This window comes from Eleginops maclovinus, chromosome 13, assembly GCF_036324505.1.
Source record: "Eleginops maclovinus isolate JMC-PN-2008 ecotype Puerto Natales chromosome 13, JC_Emac_rtc_rv5, whole genome shotgun sequence".
Taxonomy (NCBI): domain Eukaryota; kingdom Metazoa; phylum Chordata; class Actinopteri; order Perciformes; family Eleginopidae; genus Eleginops; species Eleginops maclovinus.
In genome coordinates, this window is record NC_086361.1 from 3,011,977 (window position 1) to 3,036,862 (window position 24,886).

Sequence of the window (24,886 nt, forward strand, 5' to 3'; positions counted from 1 at the left end):
AGTTAGGGGGTTCTGGAGACCCGACCTGACAGAGGCTGCAGCGGACACACATGCCCACATCCCTTTCTCCTTTTCTTGCTTGTTTTGGGATATTCAGGTTTAGCAGGAGTGGGGGTTCGGAGGACTCCCACACCATGGATCACTCTTTATATGGTTGTCTACGCAGCCCTCACACCCCAGCCCAGAGCCTGCACCCCGCCATCACCCACTCTCCACTGGGCCGGAGCTTCAACGTCTCCTACCTGGATGTACCGAGCTCGTCCCCCCCCTGCAGTTACTCTGAAGGAGAGGACACTGGCCACCTGTCTCAGCAGCAGCAACCTCAGCCCCCGCCCGACTGGTTGCTCCCTCAGACCACGCTCTCACATAACTCACGGCACAGTGTCTGCCTGCCAGAACTCGAGGCCACTGCCCCAGAACTGTGCTTGGGGGGGCCTAACCTGTGCAGAACCAACCCCAGTTTGGGCAGTGTTGACCCTATCGGAGGGTCCTTGGTGTCTGGGGAATACGGCCGGGAGAATCTGTCTTCAAGGGACAGAAGGAGCCACAAAGGCAGGAATAATGGCTCAGGTAAATCTATAATCCATTCACTTTCAAACAGCTCAGTCCAGCCCTCTGAATGAAATTAGTTTCCAGATTTTTAATTTTTTTTACTTTATTTTAACTGTTCAACAATTTCCTTTAGTTTTAAATGCAGATATACGTCTGTTGTTGAATTGATTCTTTATTTTCTTATAAGAACAAACTGAAAAAAATCTTCCAATTTACTGACGTGGTATTGTTTGCTTGTAATATATATATAATATATATATATATATATATATATATATATATTATATAATCCTCACTAGTGTGATTTGCTTTAACCTGTCCTCATTAAACTGATCAGTCATTATTTTCTTTAAAAACTAAACTTGAGCATCATTTGATGTGGTCAAAACTTTTGCCATTGCATATTGGATCAATTAAGGATTGATTGCTTTTAATAGTTATACCAAAGAAAAGACCAAAGACTGTTTTTGGTCTAATAAAAATCTAATTGGAATAGAAAGGAGAAATAAATAGTACCAAGTGTGGCAGCTGTTTATCAAATTACAACAACTTATAATTTAATTTAAAAGATAACAAGACCAAAAAGTAATTCAATTTAGCAGCAATTTTGATTTGATTCCTCAATTATTTTTAAAGGAGGAATATCACCAAGAGCTTTAACCCTAAACTAATTTTCATCCTAATTATAACCTAAACTAAATATTACATTTTAACAATATCTATAAACCAAAAATAAATATGCAATGTTACACATAATTAAGTGGAAAAGTTCCCATTTGGCTTTAAGTCTATATTTATTTTATTTCTTGGCATACATTTCAATGTAAACTCACCAGGTTGTTAAAACAAAAGGCAGGTTCAAGTATCAAAGGCATAAAGCCTAGCTTCATATTTTTTTAAGTACTCTGCACAAACAATATTTGATTGTATGAATGGTAAAAGGACACAAAAGAGCACATCATTTCCAGGATATATCCATGAGATTTAAAGGCAGGAATTATATCTTGCAGCGGTTGCCAAGTTAGGAACTTTTTTTCCGATTCCCCTGACTGGATGTCCCGGCCAGGAGCGAGGCAGCTGACTGACACACGGAACACTTGGAGAGGATGTGTTGAAGCTGCCAGCGGGCGGACTCAAATCCAATTTCCTAACTTTAACTTTACTGGCACTGACAGAAGCCGCAGCACTTTTATTACAGACATTTTTCTGGACTGGATGTACTTAAAAAAGGATGATGATGAAATACACTGAGTTATTGACCTACAACCCTACAGAGAGCTGGCTGGGTGAAGCTTAAATAATTACCTAGAAGTCCTTCAATTACAACTGTCAGAATGACTAAAAACACAAATCCTATAAATTAAAGACTTCAAGGCTTAATATAATAAGTAATACATGAAATAGAATACAATGCCATGGAAAAAAGACACGAAAACACCAGTGATCAGTTTTTTATTTGTTATCTCTTGGATTTCTGTTTAACATAATAGCAGAGGAATTGTCCTGACTGTCAGCACATCACACAATTACATAACTGATGAAAAGTCAGTTGGATTTATGCACTAAAGACTGGAGAACCTTGGAAATGGTAAATAGGTACTTTTTATGAAGGATTACTTTCAAAAGCTTCCATTCATTCTGTCTTTTTACTGTTAACAGATATACAAAGCATACCTGAAATCAGAAATCCTCCTCGGTCCAGCAACAGGGAAATTAACAGCAATACAGAGTGCAGAGTACAAAGAGTTACTTATAAACTATATAAAAACACAAGCACAGGTTGATAGATAAATTTAAAAAACAATAAGTGGAAACAAATAGGTAGCATTTTCTTTTTCAAGTTACCATACAAAAGTATTGAAGTAGCCGGTAAAGTTTAGATAAATTGTAAATAAAATAAATTGCACATGAGGAAAAGTTTCATATTTATGGGCAGTGATATTGCACATCAGAGATATTAAAGTTTTGTTGGTGTGTAATGACAGATTTTACGAGTGCGGAAAATATTATTTCACCTTTAGAGTGCATTAAATCAGGGGGAAGCTTACTGTTAATGTTCAATAATATGTAAGACATGGCTCCTAAACTGAGACTTTTCTACTTTGTATATGTTATGAACCTATTTTTATTTATTTATATCCTTTTTAGACTTTCTGTTTCATTGTTATTTAAAGCTTGGAGAGACACGTAAAAGAGTTGACTTTAGTTAAGGCCGTGGACGGGAATCAAACCTGGGTCCAATCTTGACTCTTACTTTTTGCTACTAGCTGCAGGCTCAGACACAGGCAGTCTCTTTGCTCTGAATTCTTTTGAGAACTTTAAGGCACCATGTTGAATTTGGACCACTGCTATGGAGCAATGCTGTGATGACTAAATTACTGTCTTGGTTGTATCTTTTGCAATGACACAAAGAAACATGTACATTTATGCCAATGGTTAACACAGATGTTACATAACAAATACAAGTATATTGTAATGTTCACAGACAAATTTCAACTCAAGAGTACGACACGGATACAGACAAGGTTAAACAAGTTCAGTTTGCTTAAAGCCAAGTACAGGCAGGGTCAAAACCAGGATGTCCAGCATAGGCAAACCAGTCAAATAAAGAGGGCAGGCAGGATATTCAAGGTCCAAAATCAGGCCTTCGAAATGGGTACAAAAGATAACTGGGCAAAAATGATAATGCTGGAAAAGTGACAGGAGAGCTATTGAAAAGCAACACCGAAAAACCAACATGAGCAAAAGACAGAAAAAGTAAATCTTTGCAATGCAGGTTTAATTTTTTTAATTGGCTTCAACTTTATTTGTAGCATAACTCCAGAGGGGATCAGACTGACCTTTTCACATCAGAATAATGGTTCCTGTATCGATAATAAATGTTGACTCTAGACATGTATGTTGCAGATATGTGTAGCATTTTCACATTATTTCTGGCTCAATGAATTGTACAGACTTCTAAGATTTGAGATGTTATTAATATAATAGAAATAATACAATACTGTTTGTAAAAATAACAGTTATAAAGGACCTCTTAAATTACCATCTTCACTACTTCTCAATCAACTTCACTATATGTATATCATTTTTAATAACACACATTAAGATCACTTTAACAACCCCCAAGGACAAATTCAGTTCTTCACTCTGGTGTTCAAAATTACACATATTGGCCGGGAATACACACATGCACAGACTGGACCTATAGGCATACACCATTGGCCCCGGAGCAGTTTGGGGACTGGTGCCTTGCTCATAGACACATCTGCAGTGCCAAGGAGAGGAACTGACACTACGCCAGCTACCAGTCCACATTCTTTTTAAAAAGTGTATTAAAAAAACAAAATTATTATTATTATTATTTTATTTTTTTCAAATATTTGGCTGTCAACACATCCCTAGATCATTCTGATGGTGAACAAACTATCAGGTTACAAACGTATTAAAAAGCAACAATAAAATAGCTAGATACTATTACTCAATAATGTCAGAATGTTGTTACAAATAACCAGAATAATGATTTGAACTCAAGCAATTAGACCCTAGTTGTAATAGACTGTCGTTATCCTCTAATGTATTTCCCCTGAAAAGAGCTAGATTTGTATTTATTTGTGCTGTTGGTCTAGGTGCAAAAATGGAAGGATGAATCTCAAAACACAACGTGACTTATTAAGTTTTACAGAAAAATAGAAACCAAACTTCCTGCTGGTACCACGGGAAGCATCACCAAGACCCCTGTAATACAGTAAAGTCGCCTCACACTTCTAATTAGCTTTCTCTTTATTTTTGTTTCCGATGGGCCCCTGCAGTTTGTCATCCCCCCTAGAAAATTTCAACCCCTCTTTTTGTCCTTCCTCCCCCCTCTCTTTTGGAAACTCGGCTGTGGTTGGAAAAAGTTCTGTTTTTCATTTCAGAGTCCCAAGACGGGAGCTATAAGTCAGACATGAGCAGCAAGCCCAGGAAGGAGCGCACAGCATTCACCAAGGAACAGATCCGGGAACTGGAGTCCGAGTTCGCACACCACAACTATTTGACCAGACTGAGACGCTACGAAATATCTGTCAACCTCGACCTCACGGAACGACAAGTATGGTACCTGCATAGTTACTGTGAATCATTGTGAGGGCGGGGGAGGAAACAGAAGCAGCACAATGAGTATGATAGCCGTCACAATCCAGCCATCATCCTCCAAGTCATGAAATACAATCAATGAGGTATACATTTTGTAATGAGTTCTGTTAAAATCTGGTTAAAATGAACAAAGGCATGTAGGGAAAACCAGAGGAAAAATAAAAAGCAAAGCACATAATCTTGAGGATTAAAAACACTTGACAGAAATAAACTCAATCAATGGATACTCACAGGAGATGGCTGGCAGACATGGCATAATGAGACAAGACAAACTGGGGGCGAAGGTGAAGGCAATCAGGACGGGGTCGACAATCACAGAGGCGGGAAACACACAAAGTCAGGAAGATATGTGAAGCGAGAGTTTACCGCCAAATACAAACAAACAGGAAGTCACGAGAGAAGACCCAGAATAAGACGTGAACTAAATTCATAAATGCCTGGACAACACAGGTAATGTGATTCCTTTGGGTACTTTTTTTTTACCCGTTTTGGTTTCCATATTAATCCTAAACATTAAAACGTTGGCGGCACTAAAATAAGCATATTTTTACTTCATAAGAGTCCTTTAGTATCTTTCATAGAATTTTACAGGAATTCAGTAGTTTTTTTTTTTTCCTTAAACACTTGATCCATTAAAGTTTTAGAGAGCAGTTTATTTATTTATTTAGCTAAATGCTGTCGTACTTAGCATCAGATGGAAATATAAATGTCAGGCCTATCTCTTTTAATTTCTTGCAATCAGATGCAAGAAATAGGCATGTAGCATTTTTGTCCAGACTTTGTGTTAAGGCTGAACCTATCCTGAACATATCTCTGTACTCTGTATTTACACAGAGATATGATGCTATATGTAGCATCTTTTTGTTTGACTCCAAAGAAAGTCTAGCTCAATAATATGAAAGCATCGTTATGGTGAGACACACATCTTTTAGCTTTTTAAGAGCAGAATCAAACTTTTAGTTAAAACATTTGATTTACATTACTAAACATTTAAAGGTACCATTTTATACTCTTTTTCAACAATAGATTACAGGTCTCAGATATATACAGAACATGTCTCTGATTGGCTGAAACACTAAACAGATCATTGTAGCATCCCATAATCCCCTCTGTTTCAGCCCTGTTCCACAAGTGCTGATTCTGTGTCTGTAGCTTTAAATGCTAATGAGCTGCTGCTGACCACGCCCCTCTGAGAAGTGCTTGGTTAAAAAGACACAATGGTGCTCTAATAGGAGACTCAGGTGATAAGGTGGGCGGGTGTTACCTTGGTTGGTTATTGGCTAACGGTTGCACAACCCCAAAAAATCATTGTGACGTCACAAAGTGGCCAAATCTTATCAGCTCATTTCCAGGCAGGTTTTTATAGAGATGGATCAGGACAGAAAGTGAGAGGGTCTGAATCTCTTAACACAGAAGTGACATATGTTTATATATAAAAGACATGAAAGAGGGGATTTTGCATAATAGGTGACCTTTAATAATATTGCTTTATTCGTCCACATTTTCTAAGAGAGGCGCAATGAGATCCATCCCTCTGAGGATAAATGTCTCCCATTTAAAAAATGACCAAGACTTCACAGGAGAAACTCTCCAGTGTTGTGACATGAACCAACGGTTGGCTCTGAGGTTAATCTATTCCAAACCACACAGACTCTTTGAAACGTCAGTGTGCTGCTTGGTCTGTGAAGTGACTTTCTGATGCTGTGTGACACAGTCCAGATGGTTGATGCTCACAAAGGAACATTTGTATGGAGTTAGCGGTGCCGTAGATGGTGACACCAGCACAGTCTGCTGTTGATCATTGGGGTTTAAAGTGTTTGGAAACAGCTGTGTTTGACCAGTTATTCAGAAAACAGACAGATGACTGCTTCAGGGTTTTTCTGGAAAGTAGAGGGACTAATGGGCCAACGGCCTGTCATTAATGCTTGTAGAAAAGTAATAAGACACAGGTGCAACATTACTGTTTAGTATGAAGGGTAATGATGAAAAGTAGAGCATCACTTTACTGTATTTAAGATAACAAAGATAGGATGTTGGAAATGGAAGCAGGGTTTTCAGTTTTTTGGGCGATCTACGGTTATTCTGCATTTCTTTTAATCCAGAACATCAGAGTGAACATACTTGTAAGGCTACTTGTTGTTTGCAGGTTTTGAATAAAAGTATCATGTAACTGAGACAAGCAGTAAATTGTATTCAATCTTTCAGTGCGGCCCGGTACCAAATGACCCATGGACCGGTACATTTGCAGACTGTCCAGCACTTCTGTCCAACAACAATCCTGCAGTTTCAGCACCACCACCCAGTGCATTTGAGGTCTGTTCAGTGTTTTGGATCAGGCAACAGCCAGGACAGCTTTCCCAGGATTTAGGTCTTTCTGTCTGGAGCCAAGTCCTCAACAAGCACATCGGCTGCTCCTCCAAACTTCACCAATACAATTTCCAAAAATCTGTACGTGAGAGGGCTGATGTTGGCTTCTTAGAACTTTCTCAAAGCTTCTGATTCCACCAACAGCACAGATCTATGACTCATTTTAATTGGCTTGTTTCTTTCACAACATTTTTTAAATATATAAATTCATATTGCAATTTCATGACCTAACTAAAAGGTGAGCACCAAGAAATTCATGCCGAAATGAGCCAGACATGCAAGGGGTTTATTCCCAATAAGTGTTCGGCAGATCACATACTATAGCTGTAGGCCACGGGACAGATTACTACAGGGATGGACAGGACCTCATTCGTCAAAAACGGATGTCCCGAATTTGGGCAAGAACTTTTTCAGAGACACAAATAAAAGGAGGCAGCTGAGAGAGACTCGTGCATCAGCAAATATCTGGTTATATTGTATAACCTTAACCCTAACCCCAACACTTATCTAAACTGCATGCTGCAGGGAAGTATTTTTGTAGGCTGATACCCAAGTTAGCATCACAAGGACTTCCTCGATAAAATCTGAAATATAGTCGAGAGAAAAAAGATCTTTGGCAAACACCTGGTTTTGAATCTTAAATGTTTTGTTAAGCAGGATAATCTCCACATATTAACACCACTTGAGGTGATAGAGATGATTTCTTGAAAAATAACTTAATATAAAGTTAAAGACACCTTTTGCTGTTGGGTCACTAAATATTCTCTGCTCTATGATGCCTTGTAGAGTTACCTGTGGCTATGTTGGTCACACTAAGGATATGTATAAACATAAAAATGTTTTTTTTTAAATTCGATTAAACCCATCATAATGAGGGATGGGGAAGATTTCTACAAAATTGGCAAGGGAACATATTTCACACAACAGCAGAAGCATTACATGTTATGTGATTTTTATGCAATGATTTTTGAAGTGCAAATGCAAACACCAGAAGTGAAAGCTAACGTTTGGCTTTAAAGGAACCACAAGTCTGTCATATGACTTCCTGTCACCATCACTGAGCTCAAGGCGGCTAATGTTTGGAGAAATTAAGTTTATTAGTCTCTTTATTGAATTATTAGCAAACACCATTGTGAAGACACAAAAGCTTTGGACAATCACACATTTTGGATATCTCATCAGCTTGTGTTAACCACAGGCCTTATTTCACGCTTCTAACCAAACACATTTGGACGAACGAAAAAATGTTGAATTCAAGACGAGGGAAACTGAAGTTGTAAAATGATTACTACTTTCTGGGTTTAAGGACTAATTCCTACTGTATACCTCTTTATTGGTTATTACTACCCTCACTTCAAGAGGACAATAAAAACTGCCAAAGATGTCAGCCAACTACTCATGTGCACACATGCAGGGGGGTTCACTTGAAAATAAACCTGGGTGTTTTCTTCATAGAAATTGATTTAGAATTGGTGTTCATTTTTCTGAATAAAAATGTAGTCACTACTCTTTCTTAAATACAAACAACATCATGTCTATTAAAACCCCACAGGAGCAATTTGGGGTGAAGTGTCTTGCCCAGTGACACAACAACATGCTGACTGCAGTGGGGATTGAACCTGTGCTCCCATGATCCAAAGATCAGCCCGTAACCCACTAAGCCACAGCCTCCCTTTGTACATAGAAAAGCCACAAAGATAACGTTTACTTCTGTTTATGAAAGACTTCAACCTTCAGGGGTGTGGATGCTTTTTTTTTTATACTTGTGTGTAAGCATTTGGATTGGATTGGACAGAGTGAGATTTATGGTTTTGTCCTCTCATACACTCATGAGCCTCCCAGTTTTAAAAGTGTAATACTAAATCACGGAAATAAAATCAACTGACCATAAATATTAAAGCCTGTTTTGATTGCTCGGGAAATGATGATATTGTGGAGATACATAGAAGATGCAAAACACTCCATTTCCTGTAATAATATGTTTATGTTTCTTTCTAAAGTAATGAATTAGCTCAACGCAATGATCAGATATTGCACTTCGCCTGGTTTGCTGTGTAGAGATGGAACAGACAAAGTTATTTGGTCTCACTGCTTTGTTTTTCCTCTCAGGTGAAGGTCTGGTTCCAGAACAGGAGAATGAAGTGGAAGCGTGTGAAGGGAGGCCAGCAGGGGGCAGCATTACGAGAAAAAGACTTGGTGAATGGGAAGAAAGGGACGCCACTGTCTTCTGAGCTTTCAGAGACAGAAGGACAGAAGTGTTCACCAAGGGAAGCTGAGGAGGACAGCCAGGAGAGCAACCAGAGCTCAGACAACCTTCCGCTATGACCTTTGATGGTGGTACTGGTCTGGACAGAACTTGAGGAAATAGTGGGGGGACACATGTATACAGCATGTCTCTCAAAAGACAAGGAAATCAGACTCAAAGAACATTCCAGAGAGGCTTCAAACAGATAAAAGGTTTGTATTTTGTCTGAGAATGTGTTTCATTCAAATTGTACTGTACTTCTTGTCACAGTCAATGCAAACATCTTTACATGTACAGTTAACTGAGTTAAGTAAGCATTCTTGCCAATTCTTTTTTAATTTAATAATTTATCAAAATGTGTACCCAAAATAAACTGAACCTTAAACTGTTTTCTACATTCTAAAATAAACAGGTTTATCCTCTGCCTCTTGATCACTCTGAAAGTTTACTTGCTTGTCAACTGAAGAAAACTTTGATAGTAAATGCGAATAAACTATAAAAATTCAAATGACTATGTGGCAATGTCTAGCATTTATACATTTAGGAGGGAAAGTAACGATTAGGCACAAACAACTTGGCTTAGGCCACCAACACAAATTATTATGTAAAGGAACATGCAGGAACATTCCTACTTTCACCTATAGCCATGAAGGGGGGGTCATGACCAAAAGAACGAGATTGTGAACGCAAGTGGTCGACAGAGCCTTGCATGAAAACGGCTAGTTAAGTTGTGTTTCTCTGGTGACGACCCCTGTTAGCTTGCTCTGCTGCATGCAGCTGTCATCTGATTGGTTGGACGTCAAAAGGTCAGCGTTAACTAGGTCATAGTTACAATTATTTTAACTGTAGCTATTTTAACTATGAGCGCAATGCTCAGCAACAATTTCAAGTGGTGTGCGACCCCAACGGTAGGACCTCCGCCTAGTTGTCAAACATGTCGACAGCGTCAGGTCAGCCATTTCACCGCTTGACTCCTCCAAGTTGGTCTCCAAGTTGGCAACACTTCCTCGAAGCCTCCCTCCACACCCCTCCCCCAAGTAATCATGACTGTACGTAAAAAAAAGTAAGACTGTATTCCAGACTGTAGGAATACTCCGTTACAGTAAAAGTCCTGCACTCAAAATGTTACATAGCTAAAAAATAACAAAACTATAAGTATCTAAATATACTTAAAGTACCAAAAGTAAAAGTACTTATTGTTTGATTGGTCCATTTCAGAATAATATCTCTGATATGTTTTATAATGATTGATCATTAAAGTGTTCTCAGGGCTGGTAAAGGTGCAGCTAGTTTGAATGGCTCTGTATACTGCAGGGTAGCTGCTGAATTTACTCCAGGTGAACTAAAGTCTGATTTAAGGGCTGATTATATTTACCATCATTAATCCAGATCTGTAAAGAAACTAAAGGGATTAAATACATGTAGAGGAGTAAAAGTACACCATTAAGCTCTAAAGTGTAGTGTAGTAGGAGTACAAAGTAGCTAAAAAAAGTAAATACTCAAGTAAAGTACCTCAAAAGGTTACTTGAGTAAATCTACTTAGTTGTGTTACCATACTGTGTGTTAGATCCTGTAGAAAAAGAATACTTATATTTTTACCTGAATGATGATCCAGGTTTGTGTTTACTGAGAGGAGGATAATAAGCTGTGAGGTGTGGAAAGCAGGAGGCAATTGTCACGTCTGATCCTCGATGAAGCTCATACTTGACCCCCGAGGGAGGGGTCTTGTTGTCGTTACAGCACCCGTACCAAGATCAACACAGCAGAAGACTTTCCACATTCAGCTGGAGGCCCGCGCTGTTTTCCAGCCAAATTATTTAGGAAGATTTACGGCACTGCACCAGTGTTGATAGGCCTTGGAATTCTTCTAGCTTTTTGTTAACAAATCTGGTGAGAAATCTGATCTTTCAGGAGAGCAGAAAATGAAAAGAGATATTCAGTCTCAGTTTTTCCCCGGTGACTCAGTCCCTTTTGGGAAACAGTTTGACCGTGCGTCCTCCAAGATTATCCACAGTCTTTGGGAAGTTTCCATACCGTTCATCTGGGGAATATTAAAAAGGGCCATCTGTTAAAAGTCTTAAACCCCGTCATATTCAATAGAATAAATTACACTTGAAGAACAGCAAATCTTTTAAGGCAGGTTGTGGATCTCATTGTGTTTTTGTAGGAGGGAAAATGAATCTAGAGCAGTTTAATATAGGAAATGACAGACCAAAGAAATACCAAGCATTATTTGTTCAGTCCTGGTTAAATGTATGTAATGATGCGATGGTAACTTTGAGTCTAATACCACAGTGTGACAGTGGAAAGTGGGATCAGGGGCCAAGGACTTGGAAGCCCTTCAATACGCTGGCAGGGCCCCCCGACTGACTGCTGTGGTACGCATTCAGAGCTTTAGCTGCTCGACTGTGACTTAAGCACAAGGGAATTGATGACTAGACCAAGAAATAAAAGTTCTTAAACACAAAGTGAATTCTAAAAAAATACTGAGCATTATTACACTTTTTATTTCAGGTACGAGAACTGTGATGAGTGGAAATTAAAAAAAAGTCATTTCTTTTTATCCAAGACTTTGATGAGATGAAACAGTCTTTAGAACTTCTCCATACAACATGGTTGACAAAGAAGAAAATGACCAAAATGAAACTTGTTAAAGACAATTTGGAAAAGGACAAGTAGAAGAAATGTAATAAATAAGTAATTTAAAAATCACTTTAGTTTTAGGATTCTATTTCTGTGTGCCTGGGTCATTGTTGGGTTATTTACAGAAGATTAAATAAAAATGGTTTAATCTCGCACAGTATTGCATATTATTCCAATCTAAATACAACATTTGTTGGCTTTTATTCATTTATACATGTTTAAATCTTCTGAAATCTTGTGCAGCTCAGCATAAAATGAGTGTCTTTTCAATGAACTAGTTTTAGTTCATTCATTCATTTCGATTTTTTGTCTTCCTGGGGATTTCCAGGGCCTTCCCTCTTCAGAGGATCTGCAGCACCGTCCTTCAGTCAGCTCACAGTGAGTTCTCCTGTCACTTTGCAATTTTCCAGGGTTTGGTTTTCCAGTCATCAGAGCATTTCGCCACTACTGATCCAGTCTCTTCAGCTGCCAGTACACCACACGCTGTTGTTGCCCTGCTGGCTTTTCCAGCCGCTGGCTCCTGACACCAGACGAGTCCTTCAATAAACCTCCAGTCAACATTTCAGAGAACCACAAATAACCAGACGGCCTGGAAGAGGACATTCACTCCTTTTTCCCTTTCATTAATGCTTAAGTTGTATGGCACTTAATTAATATCCTGCTCTCAGTAGAGGAGATGTACTGCTATAACATGAACAAATGTAAAGCAATGTGTGAAGGGACTAACAGAAAGGCTGAATAGAAGACTTTTGGTGAAGTGGAGATTTGTGGTGAGCTGCTCCTTGGGGGTTAAATAAAGCTGGAGGAGGAAATTGAGGGAAGTAAAAGTGCAGGTTGTTGACAGATGAACCCCCATTCAGACCATCACTGTCCTGGAGTTCTACCAAAGATCCAAATCTCCAAATGGTGGCAGTGTGGGCTACATAGCTTCAGAACACTTCTACAGTGTATATTTTCTTTAAGGAAAGGTTTAATAACAGATGTGTGGATGCAGTTAGTGGGACTGCTGTAGCAAAAAGACAAATGTGCAGTATGAGAAGCTTCTAGATTGCTTCTTATCCCAATATGTGTAGTGTCCACTAGAGACAAATGTAAAATGTGTGATATTGGGCTATATAAATACACTGATTGATTGAGTCTTTTTTCCTGTGACATGTACAGTTTTTAAAAGCAACCGCTGGAAAATCCAATCTGTCAAATTCTGTCCTTCAAAGTGAATCACACATTTAATCTTCAAAATTGCAAACTGTGTGCTCCATGATACCGGTATACAGCTCTGAAAGTGTGGTGGTCCAGTGCCTTGCTCAAGGGCTGGAACATTTCCACGCTACCCTCCATATTTGGTTCATTAGAGATTACGCTAGCCAAAGAAAAAATTGAGGGTCAAAAAAATCCCTTCGTCTTGATATTTTTAGATGATTTTACATATTATTATTATTATTATTATTATTTTCATAGAAGCCATTCATTTATAGATATTTATTTTGACATATTCATTTTGGGGTTTTGAGGATATTCCCACACTAGTAACATTATGAATTGTGGTCAACCTTGTTAGAAGTTTTTTTCTTATTCCCAATCAAAGTGTTATATGTGATCCTCCAAAATACACATCCAGAAGGGGTTCGGAGAAATCAAAATACACCCACTGCCACAGAAAGACTCTTCCTGCTCCACATCTGGAAGACAGACTCTCACACTCACACATTAACCCTAACACACGTTGAAACTTCATAAAATAGTCAAGTTGTAGTTCTATGGAATCTTTCATATGTCATCAGTCTGTAAATAGATTGGTGCCATCATGGTTTTGTGGAAGTGTGAGGGTGTTTGGCAATGGTTTAGTTGTGTTAATTGACAACAAGAAGTCAAACTGAAAATGCGTCCATGGTAAGGGGTAGTTCAACGCTGAATTCACACCAAGTTAAGTGTGGCATGCGACCAGCTGCCATGCAAAGTTTATGTGTGGGTGTCACTCCAACCTCAGCTAGCAGCACGTGGATATGAGCAGCAAGTGCTAAGCTAAGTGCTCAGAGGACCCCCTGGAGAAGAGCAGGAAACCAAGTCATAACACCTCCATCTCTCTGGTGTACCAGGGGGGTGCAAACCAACACCGACAAACTCAGCTGACCCTGACCATATCCTCCGCTTAATGGGCCGTCACCATGTCAGGGGGGTAAAGAAGGTCTATTTAATGTCCCTTCACAGTCGACGAATAATATTTTTTTTCCCAAAGAGAGTGAAGTCTTTTTGGCAACAGAGGAGCCAAAAGGTGTCCCTTGAATTCAAGCGGTGTCAGAAGAAGTTGAGTTGAGAAATAACTCGTAAGAACACCATCCTCCCTGATGTGAGGACTGGCAGCTCGGTTGAACCACTCTTACTCTTTAAAGAGGACATATTCTATTCAAGTTTAGGCTGATATCAGTATGTAGTGTCTCTCCTCAGACATGTCTCCATGCTTTAATGTTCAAAAAGCTCTTTATTTTTCTCATACTGTCTGTGCTGCAGCACCTCTTTTCACCCTCTGTCTGAAACCAGAGCCCAGTCTGATCTGATTGGTTAGCTGGCCGACTCTGTTGTGAGTGACCCACCGCTTACACCCCTTTCCTGTTGTGGTCACAGCAGTCTGCTGTGTTTTTCCTCCTCCTGGGTTTGCCACTCCCCCTGTCGGTCTCACTTCACACCTGGCCGTCATCTGCAATCATGCTCACCTGGTCGTCATCTCCAATCAACTCCCCTTCATAAACCCTTGGATTCCCTGCTGTCGGTGCCAGATCGTACTTCGCTCTACAGTGGTAATGATACGTACCCGGCTCCAGTTTACCTTGTTACCTTGTTACCTTGTTACCTTGTTACCTCGCTACCGAACTCTCGTCTCTTGTTGCCTTTGACCACAACCTAACTCTGTTTCCCTCTGCCTGCAGTTATCCGGATCACGCACTCCAGCTCGCCTGCCTCACCCTCCCCCCGGCTTCCGCGTCCTCTACCTGCTCCTCCACCTCACTCAATAAACCCCCTTGCATCAATTCAACACCGTCTCTTGTCTGCTCTTGGGTTCAGAATCGTTATCATAACAGAACGATCTGGCCAAGATGGACCCAGCGGACATGGACAGCATCCGCGGAGCTCTCGCCGCCCAAGGCACTCAGGTTGCTGAGCACAGACAAGCCCTCCGGGAAGCTATGGAAGCCTTTAAGAATCTCGCTACCCGAGTCACTCAGATGGGTGCGCAATTGGACTTACTAGCCCCCCTTACCACAGCGCCTCCACCGTCAGCTTCACCTCCGCCGGCCCCCACTCTCCCGACACACCTGCCACGAGCTCATGAGCCTCTCATTCCTGCGCCTGAGCGCTACGCTGGGGACATGGGTATGTGCAGAGCCTTTTTGATCCAGTGTTCACTAGTTTTCAGTCAGCAGCCCCTCACCTATCCCACTGAAAAGGCTAAGATCGCCTACATTATGGGGTCACTTAAGGGTAACGCATTAGAGTGGGCTTCAGCATTATGGGACAGTGATTCCCCAGTCAACGATAATTTTGAGCTTTTTGTAGCCGAAATGAGGAAGGTTTTTGATCATCCAGTAGAGGGAGGGGACCCTTCGTCAGAGCTCCCGCAGTGTAGCTGAGTTCTCCGTCGAGTTCCGGACCCATGCAGCCAGGTCGGGCTGGAACGACAGGTCACTATGTGGGCTTTTTCTTTCCGCTCTCAGCGAGTCAATTAAGGATGAGCTGGCTACTAGGGAGGAGTCTAACACTCTCGATGAACTGATCTCCCTTTCCATCCGGCTGGATAATCGTCTACGCGAGCGGCGTAGGGAGAGGACAGGCAGTTCCGTACCCCCGGCACTCGCTGCTTCCTATTCTACTCACTTCCCGAGAGCTGCTCTCTCTGCCCCCGTGACACATGCAGTCACTGAAGAGGAGCCCATGCAGCTGGGGCGCACTCGTCTTACCCAAGCGGAGCGGCTTCATCGGATCAAGACCGGAGTGTGTCTGTACTGTGCGCTGCCCGGGCATCTCATCTCCACCTGTCCGTCACGACCAAAAGACAGGGCTCGGCAGTGAGACTCGGGGCCCTGCTGAGCCACGCCCCCTCCGTCCCCGTTCCTCACTATGCACGCTCACCGCTGGATGCCACTCTGCTGTCCCTCGGTCATCCCTTTCCGGTATCGGCCCTTGTGGATTCGGGAGCGGATGAGAACTTCATCGACGCCGGCTTCGCGTCTCAGGTTGGCATTCAGTTGGAACAATTACCCTCTCCATTAAACGCTAATGCCTTAGATGGCCGCCACCTGGCCCTTGTTACTCACTGTACTAAGCCCCTGGAGTTAATTGTTTCTGGTAATCACCACGAGATGCTTCAGTTTCACGTCATCCGGTCTCCCCTTATTCCCCTGGTTCTGGGCCACCCCTGGCTCAAGCGGCACAATCCCCAATTTGACTGGTCTTCTGGCAAGGTGGTGAGTTGGAGCACCTTTTGTCACTCCACCTGCTTACAGTCTGCCCTGTTTCCAACGGAGGGAGGTGTCCCCTTGCCCCAGGAAACCCCCGACCTCTCCTTGGTCCCCCCCATCTATCATGACCTGGGAGAGGTGTTTAGTAAGTGTCGTGCACTCACCCTGCCTCCCCATCGCCCCTATGACTGTGCCATTGATCTCCTCCCCGGCGCCCCTTTGCCCAGTAGTCGCCTGTATAACTTGTCCCGTCCTGAGAGGGAGGCCATGGAGAAGTATATTAAGGATTCTCTTTTGGCTGGCCTCATGAGACCCTCCTCTTCTCCTGTTGGTGCAGGATTTTTTTTTGTTGCCAAGAAGGACAAGTCTCTTCGTCCATGTATTGATTTCAGGGGACTCAATAACATTACAGTCAAAAACAAGTATGCCTTGCCCCTCATCAGTTCCGCATTTGAGCCGCTGCAGGGTGCTACAGTCTTCTCTAAGTTGGATCTACGCAATGCCTACCACCTGGTGCGTATCCGGGAGGGCGATGAGTGGAAGACTGCTTTTAACACCCCCCTCGGCCACTTTGAGTACCTGGTCATGCCCTTCGGCCTCACTAACGCCCCTGCCGTGTTCCAGAACCTGGTAAACGATGTCCTCCGGGATTTTCTCAACCGCTCAGTTTTTGTCTATTTAGACGACATCCTTATTTTCTCTCGCAACCAGGAGGAACACTTCCAGCATGTCAGGCAAGTTCTTCAGCGGCTGTTGGAGAACAAATTATATGTGAAGGCCGAGAAGTGTGAGTTCAGTGTCACCTCTGTATCCTTCCTTGGGTTCATCATTGAGAGCGGGCAAGTGAGGACCTGTCCCGAGAAGGTCAGTGCAGTGACAGACTGGCCCATTCCCGATTCCCGCAAGAAACTGCAGCAGTTCCTGGGATTTGCCAATTTCTACCGGAGGTTCATCCGTGATTACAGCAGGGTTGCAGCACCTCTCACCCGTCTCACCTCTCCTGCCCGCCCATTTGCCTGGACGCCTGAGGCGGAGACTGCCTTCTCTGGTCTTAAGAGACTTTTCTCGTCTGCCCCCATTCTTATCCAACCTGACCCCTCCAGGCAGTTCATCGTGGAGGTCGATGCGTCTGACACGGGGGTGGGGGCGGTCCTGTCCCAGCGCTCAGCTTCTGATGAGAAGATTCACCCCTGCGCCTTTTTCTCTCGCCGGCTGGTACCTGCTGAACGTAACTATGATGTTGGTAACCGCGAGCCGCTGGCTGTGAAACTGGCATTGGAGGAATGGCGGCACTGGCTTGAGGGGGCAGAACAGCCGTTCGTGGTTTGGACCGACCACAAGAATTTGTCATACATCCAGACAGCTAAGCGCTTGAATTCCCGCCAAGCCCGGTGGTCCCTGTTTTTTGGGCGGTTTAATTTCTCCCTCACCTACCGTCCCGGATCCCGTAACGTCAAACCTGACGCCCTCTCTCGTCAGTTTAACACTATGAACACACCGGCCTCCCCTGACACTATCCTCTCTCCTTCCTGCCTCAAGGTTGCTGCTGTCACCTGGGAGATAGAGTCCCTCATCCGGAAGGCCCAAGCCACCGAACCAGATCCGGGCAACGGCCCTCCTAACCGTTTCTTTGTCCCCAGTTCGGTTCGCTCTCAAGTTCTGGTGTGGGGCCACACATCGCGCTTTGCCTGTCACCCTGGCGTGGGCCGCACCCTGTCCCTCCTGAAGAGGCACTTTTGGTGGCCAGCGATGGACGCTGACACCCGGGCATTCGTGCTTGCCTGCACGGTGTGTGCTCGGGCCAAGTCCTCCCATCAACCTCCTGCTGGTCTGTTACGCCCTCTCCCTGTTCCTGGTCGGCCCTGGTCCCACATTGGCCTGGATTTTGTGACTGGTCTTCCCCCCTCTAAGGGCCACACTGTAATACTCACCGTTGTGGACAGATTTTCGAAGGCGGTTCACTTCATTGCGCTTCCTAAGCTCCCCACTGCCACAGAGACTGCCCAGCTGCTTGTGCAGCATGTCGTTCGCCTCCACGGGATTCCCGCTGACCTCGTCTCCGACCGTGGTCCCCAGTTCGTTTCCCAAGTGTGGAAGGCCTTCTGCCGAGCGCTGGGGGCCTCTGTCAGCCTGTCATCAGGGTACCAGCCGCAGACTAATGGGCAGGCTGAGAGAGCCAATCAGGACCTCGGAACCGCGCTGCGTTGTGTGGCTGCGCGCAACCCCTCGGCTTGGAGTGACCATCTCTCTTGGATCGAGTATGCCCACAATTCCATGTCCTGTGCTGCCACCGGCATGTCCCCGTTCGAATGCTCCCTGGGATACCAGCCACCCTTGTTTCCTGCTCAGGAGGATTACATCTCCGTCCCCTCGGTCCAGCACCCGGTCCTCTCCGCCGTTGTCGCAGGACGTGGAGGGACGCACGCACCGCTCTGCTGCGCTCCGCAGAGCAGAACCGGCGCATTGCTGATCGCCACCGGGCTCCCGCTCCTGCCTATCGGGTGGGTCAACAGGTGTGGTTGTCCTCTAGGGATCTCCCCTTACGAACTGGCTCCAAGAAGTTAACCCCTCGTTTTGTTGGCCCTTTCCCTATTATTTCCGTCATCAATCCCTCAGCGGTCACACTCAAGCTGCCTCCAGCCATGCACGTCCACCCCACCTTCCATGTCTCTCGTTTAAAGCCAGTCTCCACCAGTCCCCTCTCCCCCCCGGACGTTCCCCCCCACCTCCCCGTTTGACTGACAACCACCCAGATTACACCGTCCGGCAGTTGCTGGACATTCGTCGTCGGGGCAGGGGGTATCAGTACCTCGTGGATTGGGAGGGTTATGGGCCAGAGGAAAGGAGCTGGGTTTCGCGGGGCCTCATCCTCGACCCCTCCCTCATCCGGGATTTTCATCGGGCTCACCCAGAGAGGCCTAGGCCGCCTGGAGGCGTCCATTGAGGGGAGGGTACTGTTGTGGTCACAGCAGTCTGCTGTGTTTTTCCTCCTCCTGGGTTTGCCACTCCCCCTGTCGGTCTCACTTCACACCTGGCCGTCATCTGCAATCATGCTCACCTGGTCGTCATCTCCAATCAACTCCCCTTCATAAACCCTTGGATTCCCTGCTGTCGGTGCCAGATCGTACTTCGCTCTACAGTGGTAATGATACGTACCCGGCTCCAGTTTACCTTGTTACCTTGTTACCTTGTTACCTCGCTACCGAACTCTCGTCTCTTGTTGCCTTTGACCACAACCTAACTCTGTTTCCCTCTGCCTGCAGTTATCCGGATCACGCACTCCAGCTCGCCTGCCTCACCCTCCCCCCGGCTTCCGCGTCCTCTACCTGCTCCTCCACCTCACTCAATAAACCCCCTTGCATCAATTCAACACCGTCTCTTGTCTGCTCTTGGGTTCAGAATCGTTATCATAACACTTTCCCACCGAACCAGTTCCACTTCTCGCTCCGTGCTTGTGCTCTTCTGGTTCCGAACTGGTTCTTCTTTTTACCCCCAGTTGTGTTTCCACCGCCCAGAGCCCGGCTGGTGCTGCGTCATGACATCATCGTTTACATCACAGATTTTCGTGCTAATGTCGCTCACAACAACAACAATGGGGCACTGCGTTCGGGTCGATGATCGTGTTGCTTTTAATCATATGAAGCCAGATCAAATGAAAGAACTACTTCTCCAGCCTTATAATTTTCTCCAGAGAGCCGTGGTTCATTGTTTATTAATGTGGTTCAGCATCATATACAGCCCGGCATTTTGCTCAGCGCTACTGCTGGTTACAACATTTTTTTGCCATACTCGCCATGACTTCAGGTTAATCTCGCCCCCCTCCAACGTAAGCGTGATGTTTTTGGTTGTTGTTTCTAGACGGGCAGTCGAGGGGGGCCAGATAAGAGCCAAGAGCCGTAAACTACAATGGAGGTTTTTTATTTGGGGGGAGGTTATGTGGGAGAGAAACTCCCTCTGTATGGAACACAGGGATTTTAGCCTTTGCAGACCATTTACATGCACTAAAACATAATAGCAGAATAGAGCCTCTTTAACTTCCTTACAATGTGTCAGTTTTTGTACAGAGAAGTGCCTTAATGTGCATTATATTCCATATATTTGATTGCCTCTCATCCCTCTGTGTGACTGCAGCACCTCCAGTATGGAAACAGCTTTAAATGCTTTCTCCAACATGTCTTAAAAATGGTTTATTTTGGAGGCTTTACTCTCAAAAGTTGCATTTTTGCTGGAGAGAAAGTAATCTTTGGACTGGTGATGGCCAAATCATCACTGTTGATGTGAGAACACAGCAATCAAATACTGCACCGTCGTAAGAAACTTAAAACATAGGGCTTTTGGAGAAAAAAAACCAGGGGCAATAAATCACTCATCTCAAAGTCCCCTGTGCACTCTCTACATAGAAATAAACACTCAGAGATGTTGACTGATCCTAAACACCAGGCTGACGCTCTGCTCATGAATAAAGGGCTCTCCGTGTGAACCTGATACTGTTTCTCCTGGGAAGGAAACACTAGAGGCAATAATTCAGGTTCAACTTTTTAAGAGTTGTAATAAAATGGTGATGATGTACAACCTTCAGTGCAAACAGGGGTTAACAAAATGAGGAAAAAAGCTGCCAGCATCCCATCAAACCTGATGAAACAGCAACACGAGTTGAGGATTTTCACATATCGTGTGAAATAAATCTGATACATTGGTTCAGCTACATAGTGTACCCTTTTATTTACACCATTAGAGCGTAGGGTTACAGACAGTGTCTTTTACCTGAGATGGTTTTAGAAAGAAAAAGAGGGACCCCTTATAAAGTTAGAAAAATCCCTTGCCTACTCCTCTAAGGCTGACTGATTTACACACTGTAGGTGGTGGTGGAAAAGTCTGAAGGGAATTGGCTTGGGAACCGATTCAAGTTCTCGAAAGACCAAGTGCTACTGTGGTGTCCCTGAGCAAGGCACCGTTCCCTACACTTCCGTACATATGGCAGCCCACTGCTCATAACACTAGGATGGGTCAAATACAGAATGTAAATTTCCCTTCTGTGGGACAATTGAGGATATATTCTTCTTCATTTGTGGTTTAAAAGGGAGGAACTTGCTGGAACTATTTCAACAGTTCAGTGAACTCGACCATAACTGGTATCCTGCGCTGCAGCCAGAGCAGCTGCACAGCACTGGGTGGACAGAGACATTAATATAAATCAGGATTATTAATCACATAATTACATTGTGTGATGCTCCAGCTAAAAAAGTTTGACAGTTGATGACTTCTTCCTATTTAATAAATGTCTATCTGTAAATCAACAGAAATATCAAAGCAAAATTAGGAATATATTTGCATTTAAAATTAAAGAGTTGTCTCATTTTGCATGACGAAAAGTACCTGGAACTCATTCCGCTGGATAGACAAATGAATTAAGAAGTCATAAAGTATTATATTACACGAGCATTCAGCGCCATCACCTGGAGACAGGGAGTATAACTTCCTCTGAACGTCTATATCCTGACAGCGTTGAAGAGCTACAAACTCACTCTGGATGAACTGACAAATGCTATTCATCAAGTCTGCTTGCAGAAAATAATGATAGTTTTGTAGGTATTTAATGTTACAGTTAAAATTACAAGAAAAGTAACTTCTTGAAAACATATGAAATGCAGTTATGACCATAATGATCCTATTTTCACAGTGTGGACACATCAATAGTCCTAAGAGAAGCTTCATTCGTGAATTCTCCTTTGGGTGTACAGAGGCTCTGATTAACAGCCAGCAGTGCTGATGTTTGATCACAAGATGTCAGTAAAGCCCTTTCTTTCTACAGTTCTACAGCAGGGGTGTCTAGACTACTTGTTTTATATTGTACTTCTTAAATATATAAGTAAACATATATTACATAGTAGTATTTATGTGTTAATAAGCCCAATTTCTAAATAAATTCAGTCGATTAAAGTTGAAAACATTCTCTAACAAATATAAGTTGATAAGAGAAAAGCCCAATAACTTATTTATATAACAAGCTTAAAATATAGCCTTCATATTTCCTCTTATTATTAGCTATCAGAGGCTCCTGTTTTAAGGAAGAACCTGCCAACAGAATAAATGAAACCTACAGAGAGCTGTGGTGTAGGCTGATTTTTCTTAAAGCATTTTCAATTACCAGGAATATTTAGCTACATTTGATTGGTGTTGCTAATTTATGACTTAACTCATTAGGCGATATACCTGCCTCGAGCGGCCGAGCCCTTCGTTTGTTTTTCTGTATGTGGCCCTCAGTGAAAAAACTTTGGACACCCCTGCTCTACAGTATACTCCCCACCTCTTTATTAAGGACACCAAGGGTGGGAGGGTCACTACCCTGAGTAATGTATTGTGTTACAATTATTAGTAACCTGTACAAAAATGTTTTTATTAGCAAAATAATCTAAGAATTATCATTCAGAAGTATCGTAACCTGATTACTTTCCATTGCTTTTAGATTACCTCAATATCAAATGAGTAAAAGAGCAAAGGAATATCGATAGGATGTTGTTTTATGTGAGACAGCAGATCAATGTGAGCTTAGAAAAGGAGAAAGCAAGATATTTAGGATCAAAATGATTGTATGATAGGAAAAGCTGCCTTTCATGAAGCAGATTCAGCAGCAGTCTACACACCACCACTGAAACACATGAGCACATACTACAGCTTAAAGAAGAGAAATAAAACCTGAGCTGACGGGAAATGCTCCGTTTCAGTTTAACACACACAGTTAAGCTCACACACACTATTTTATCAACATATAGGTTCACCTGCTGAATTAAAAACAGAACAAATGAACCAAAGAAAGAGAAACCATGAAGCAGATTCAGGCAGTAGATTCACTCTTACAGTATTACAGAACAGAACAGGAACAGCTGACAGAGAGAGAGAGAACCGCTGACCCTTTACAACACACACTATATCTTTTTAGGTTTTACTAACACTGTAATCCTGCTAGTAATCTTTGCTATTTTAGAAATGTACCAAAAATGTCATTACATCTCTTCTTTCTGTAAATTTAAGGGAATAGATTTGCCTTTGTTTTCGTATTCTGATTACGTAATCCTGCTGCGTGTATCTGTTACTCCCCAAACCTGCTGTTAGGAATACAACTAGAACTACACAGTGATGTCACAGGGCTTGAGGTCTGTTTGGTTATTGGTTCCAGACAGAACCGACGCAACCAGACTCCATTCAACACACTTTTAAGTTGTTACATTTTGTGTCAAAGGACAGAGCAGTGGCTGATAGACCTGTATTTAAGGAAACGTCTCAATGAATTGAGTCTGAGATCGATTTCCTCAAGAAGGCTCAAAATCAAGAAATAAAGAAATGACAGATCGCTGTCATATTGGAACACAGAAACACACCTTTTGAAATGATTAAAACACATAAGGGTTTGATCATTGAACAGCTTATCAGATTGATTTCTTTCACAATTTGTTTTTGTCCTCTTGACATTATCACTAAATAAACAATAAACCAAAAGAGAACATGCTGCAGGCTCACTGTGTCCGCTTCTGGTTTTTATGAGTACAAATTAAACTATGTTTATCTTTTGATTACCAAAAGAGAAAGGAAGATCTCTCAACAGAGAGCAGAGATCTGCCAGCAGATCCCTGCTGTCTGCTACTTTATCTGGAGGGGAGGCCTGTGTGGAGACAGCTTCAGAAGACAGGAAATGTCTGCAGAGGTCTGAGAGCCTTACAAATGACCACAGGCAAACACAAAGCTACCCACAAGATGGAAAACAAATCTGAGGAATGTTATGCATGCCTGCACAACATCCAAAGTGAACATGTAACACACCTAACCCGATCAACCTAAAATGTGTTGTGCTCGTTTATGAACTTTTGCTCAACAATGTTTTGTAGTTATGGCGAGTCACAATTTGTGTTTATATCCTCACCAAATTCAGACTCCTCACTATTAATAACTGCTGCGAGGAGCAGTTATTAATACACACAGCTGCAGGCACCAGCAGAATACATTAGAGCACCTCTTTTTACCCTCTGTCTGAAACCAGAGCCCAGTCTGTTCTTATAGGTCAGCTGGCCGGCTCTGTTGTGATTGGTCAACCACTAGGTACCCCTCAAGAACACGTGGGTTTGCTATCTTGGCTCCGGATTGGTGGAACAGGCTCCCCATTGACATCAGGACAGTAGAAACTGTGCATATCCTCCGTCGTAAACTGAAAGTTTATCTGTTCTCATGGCATCTTGGCAACTAAATTCTTAGAAGAAAAAAACAACTTTAAAGAGTTAGCTTAGGCCTTGTAATAAATTCACCAGCACCTACATGCACAGAAACCTATAGAGCACACTACAGGAAAGGCAATACTCCAAAAAGAACAAACCCAATGACTGGAGTTAATTTAATCACTGCTACATGGCATTTGAGGTGTAAAACATGAAAGGAAAGTAAGTGTATTTCAGTTCATTCTTCTCACGTGTTACCAACCTTTCCCTTATCCCTCTGACTGACA

At 42.9% G+C, this 24,886-nt stretch overlaps 1 protein-coding gene across 1 annotated transcript; it reads left to right on the top strand.

Annotated features, from left to right (window-relative positions):
* Positions 1 to 55: 55 nt before the first annotated feature.
* Positions 56 to 9,727, top strand: LOC134875305 (homeobox protein MOX-2-like). Its single transcript, XM_063899832.1, has 3 exons — positions 56 to 570; positions 4,467 to 4,639; positions 9,160 to 9,727. The coding sequence occupies exons 1-3, from the start codon at positions 135 to 137 to the stop codon at positions 9,373 to 9,375; spliced, it is 825 nt and encodes a 274-aa protein (XP_063755902.1). The 5' UTR covers positions 56 to 134; the 3' UTR covers positions 9,376 to 9,727.
* Positions 9,728 to 24,886: the final 15,159 nt, after the last annotated feature.

Coding starts and splice junctions, on each gene's coding strand:
- LOC134875305 (XM_063899832.1), top strand. CDS start 135: ATGGATCACTCTTTATATGGTTGTCTACGCAGCCCTCACACCCCAGCC. Junction 571..4,466: donor AGGCAGGAATAATGGCTCAG/GTAAATCTATAA, acceptor TTTTCATTTCAG/AGTCCCAAGACGGGAGCTAT. Junction 4,640..9,159: donor TCGACCTCACGGAACGACAA/GTATGGTACCTG, acceptor TTTTCCTCTCAG/GTGAAGGTCTGGTTCCAGAA.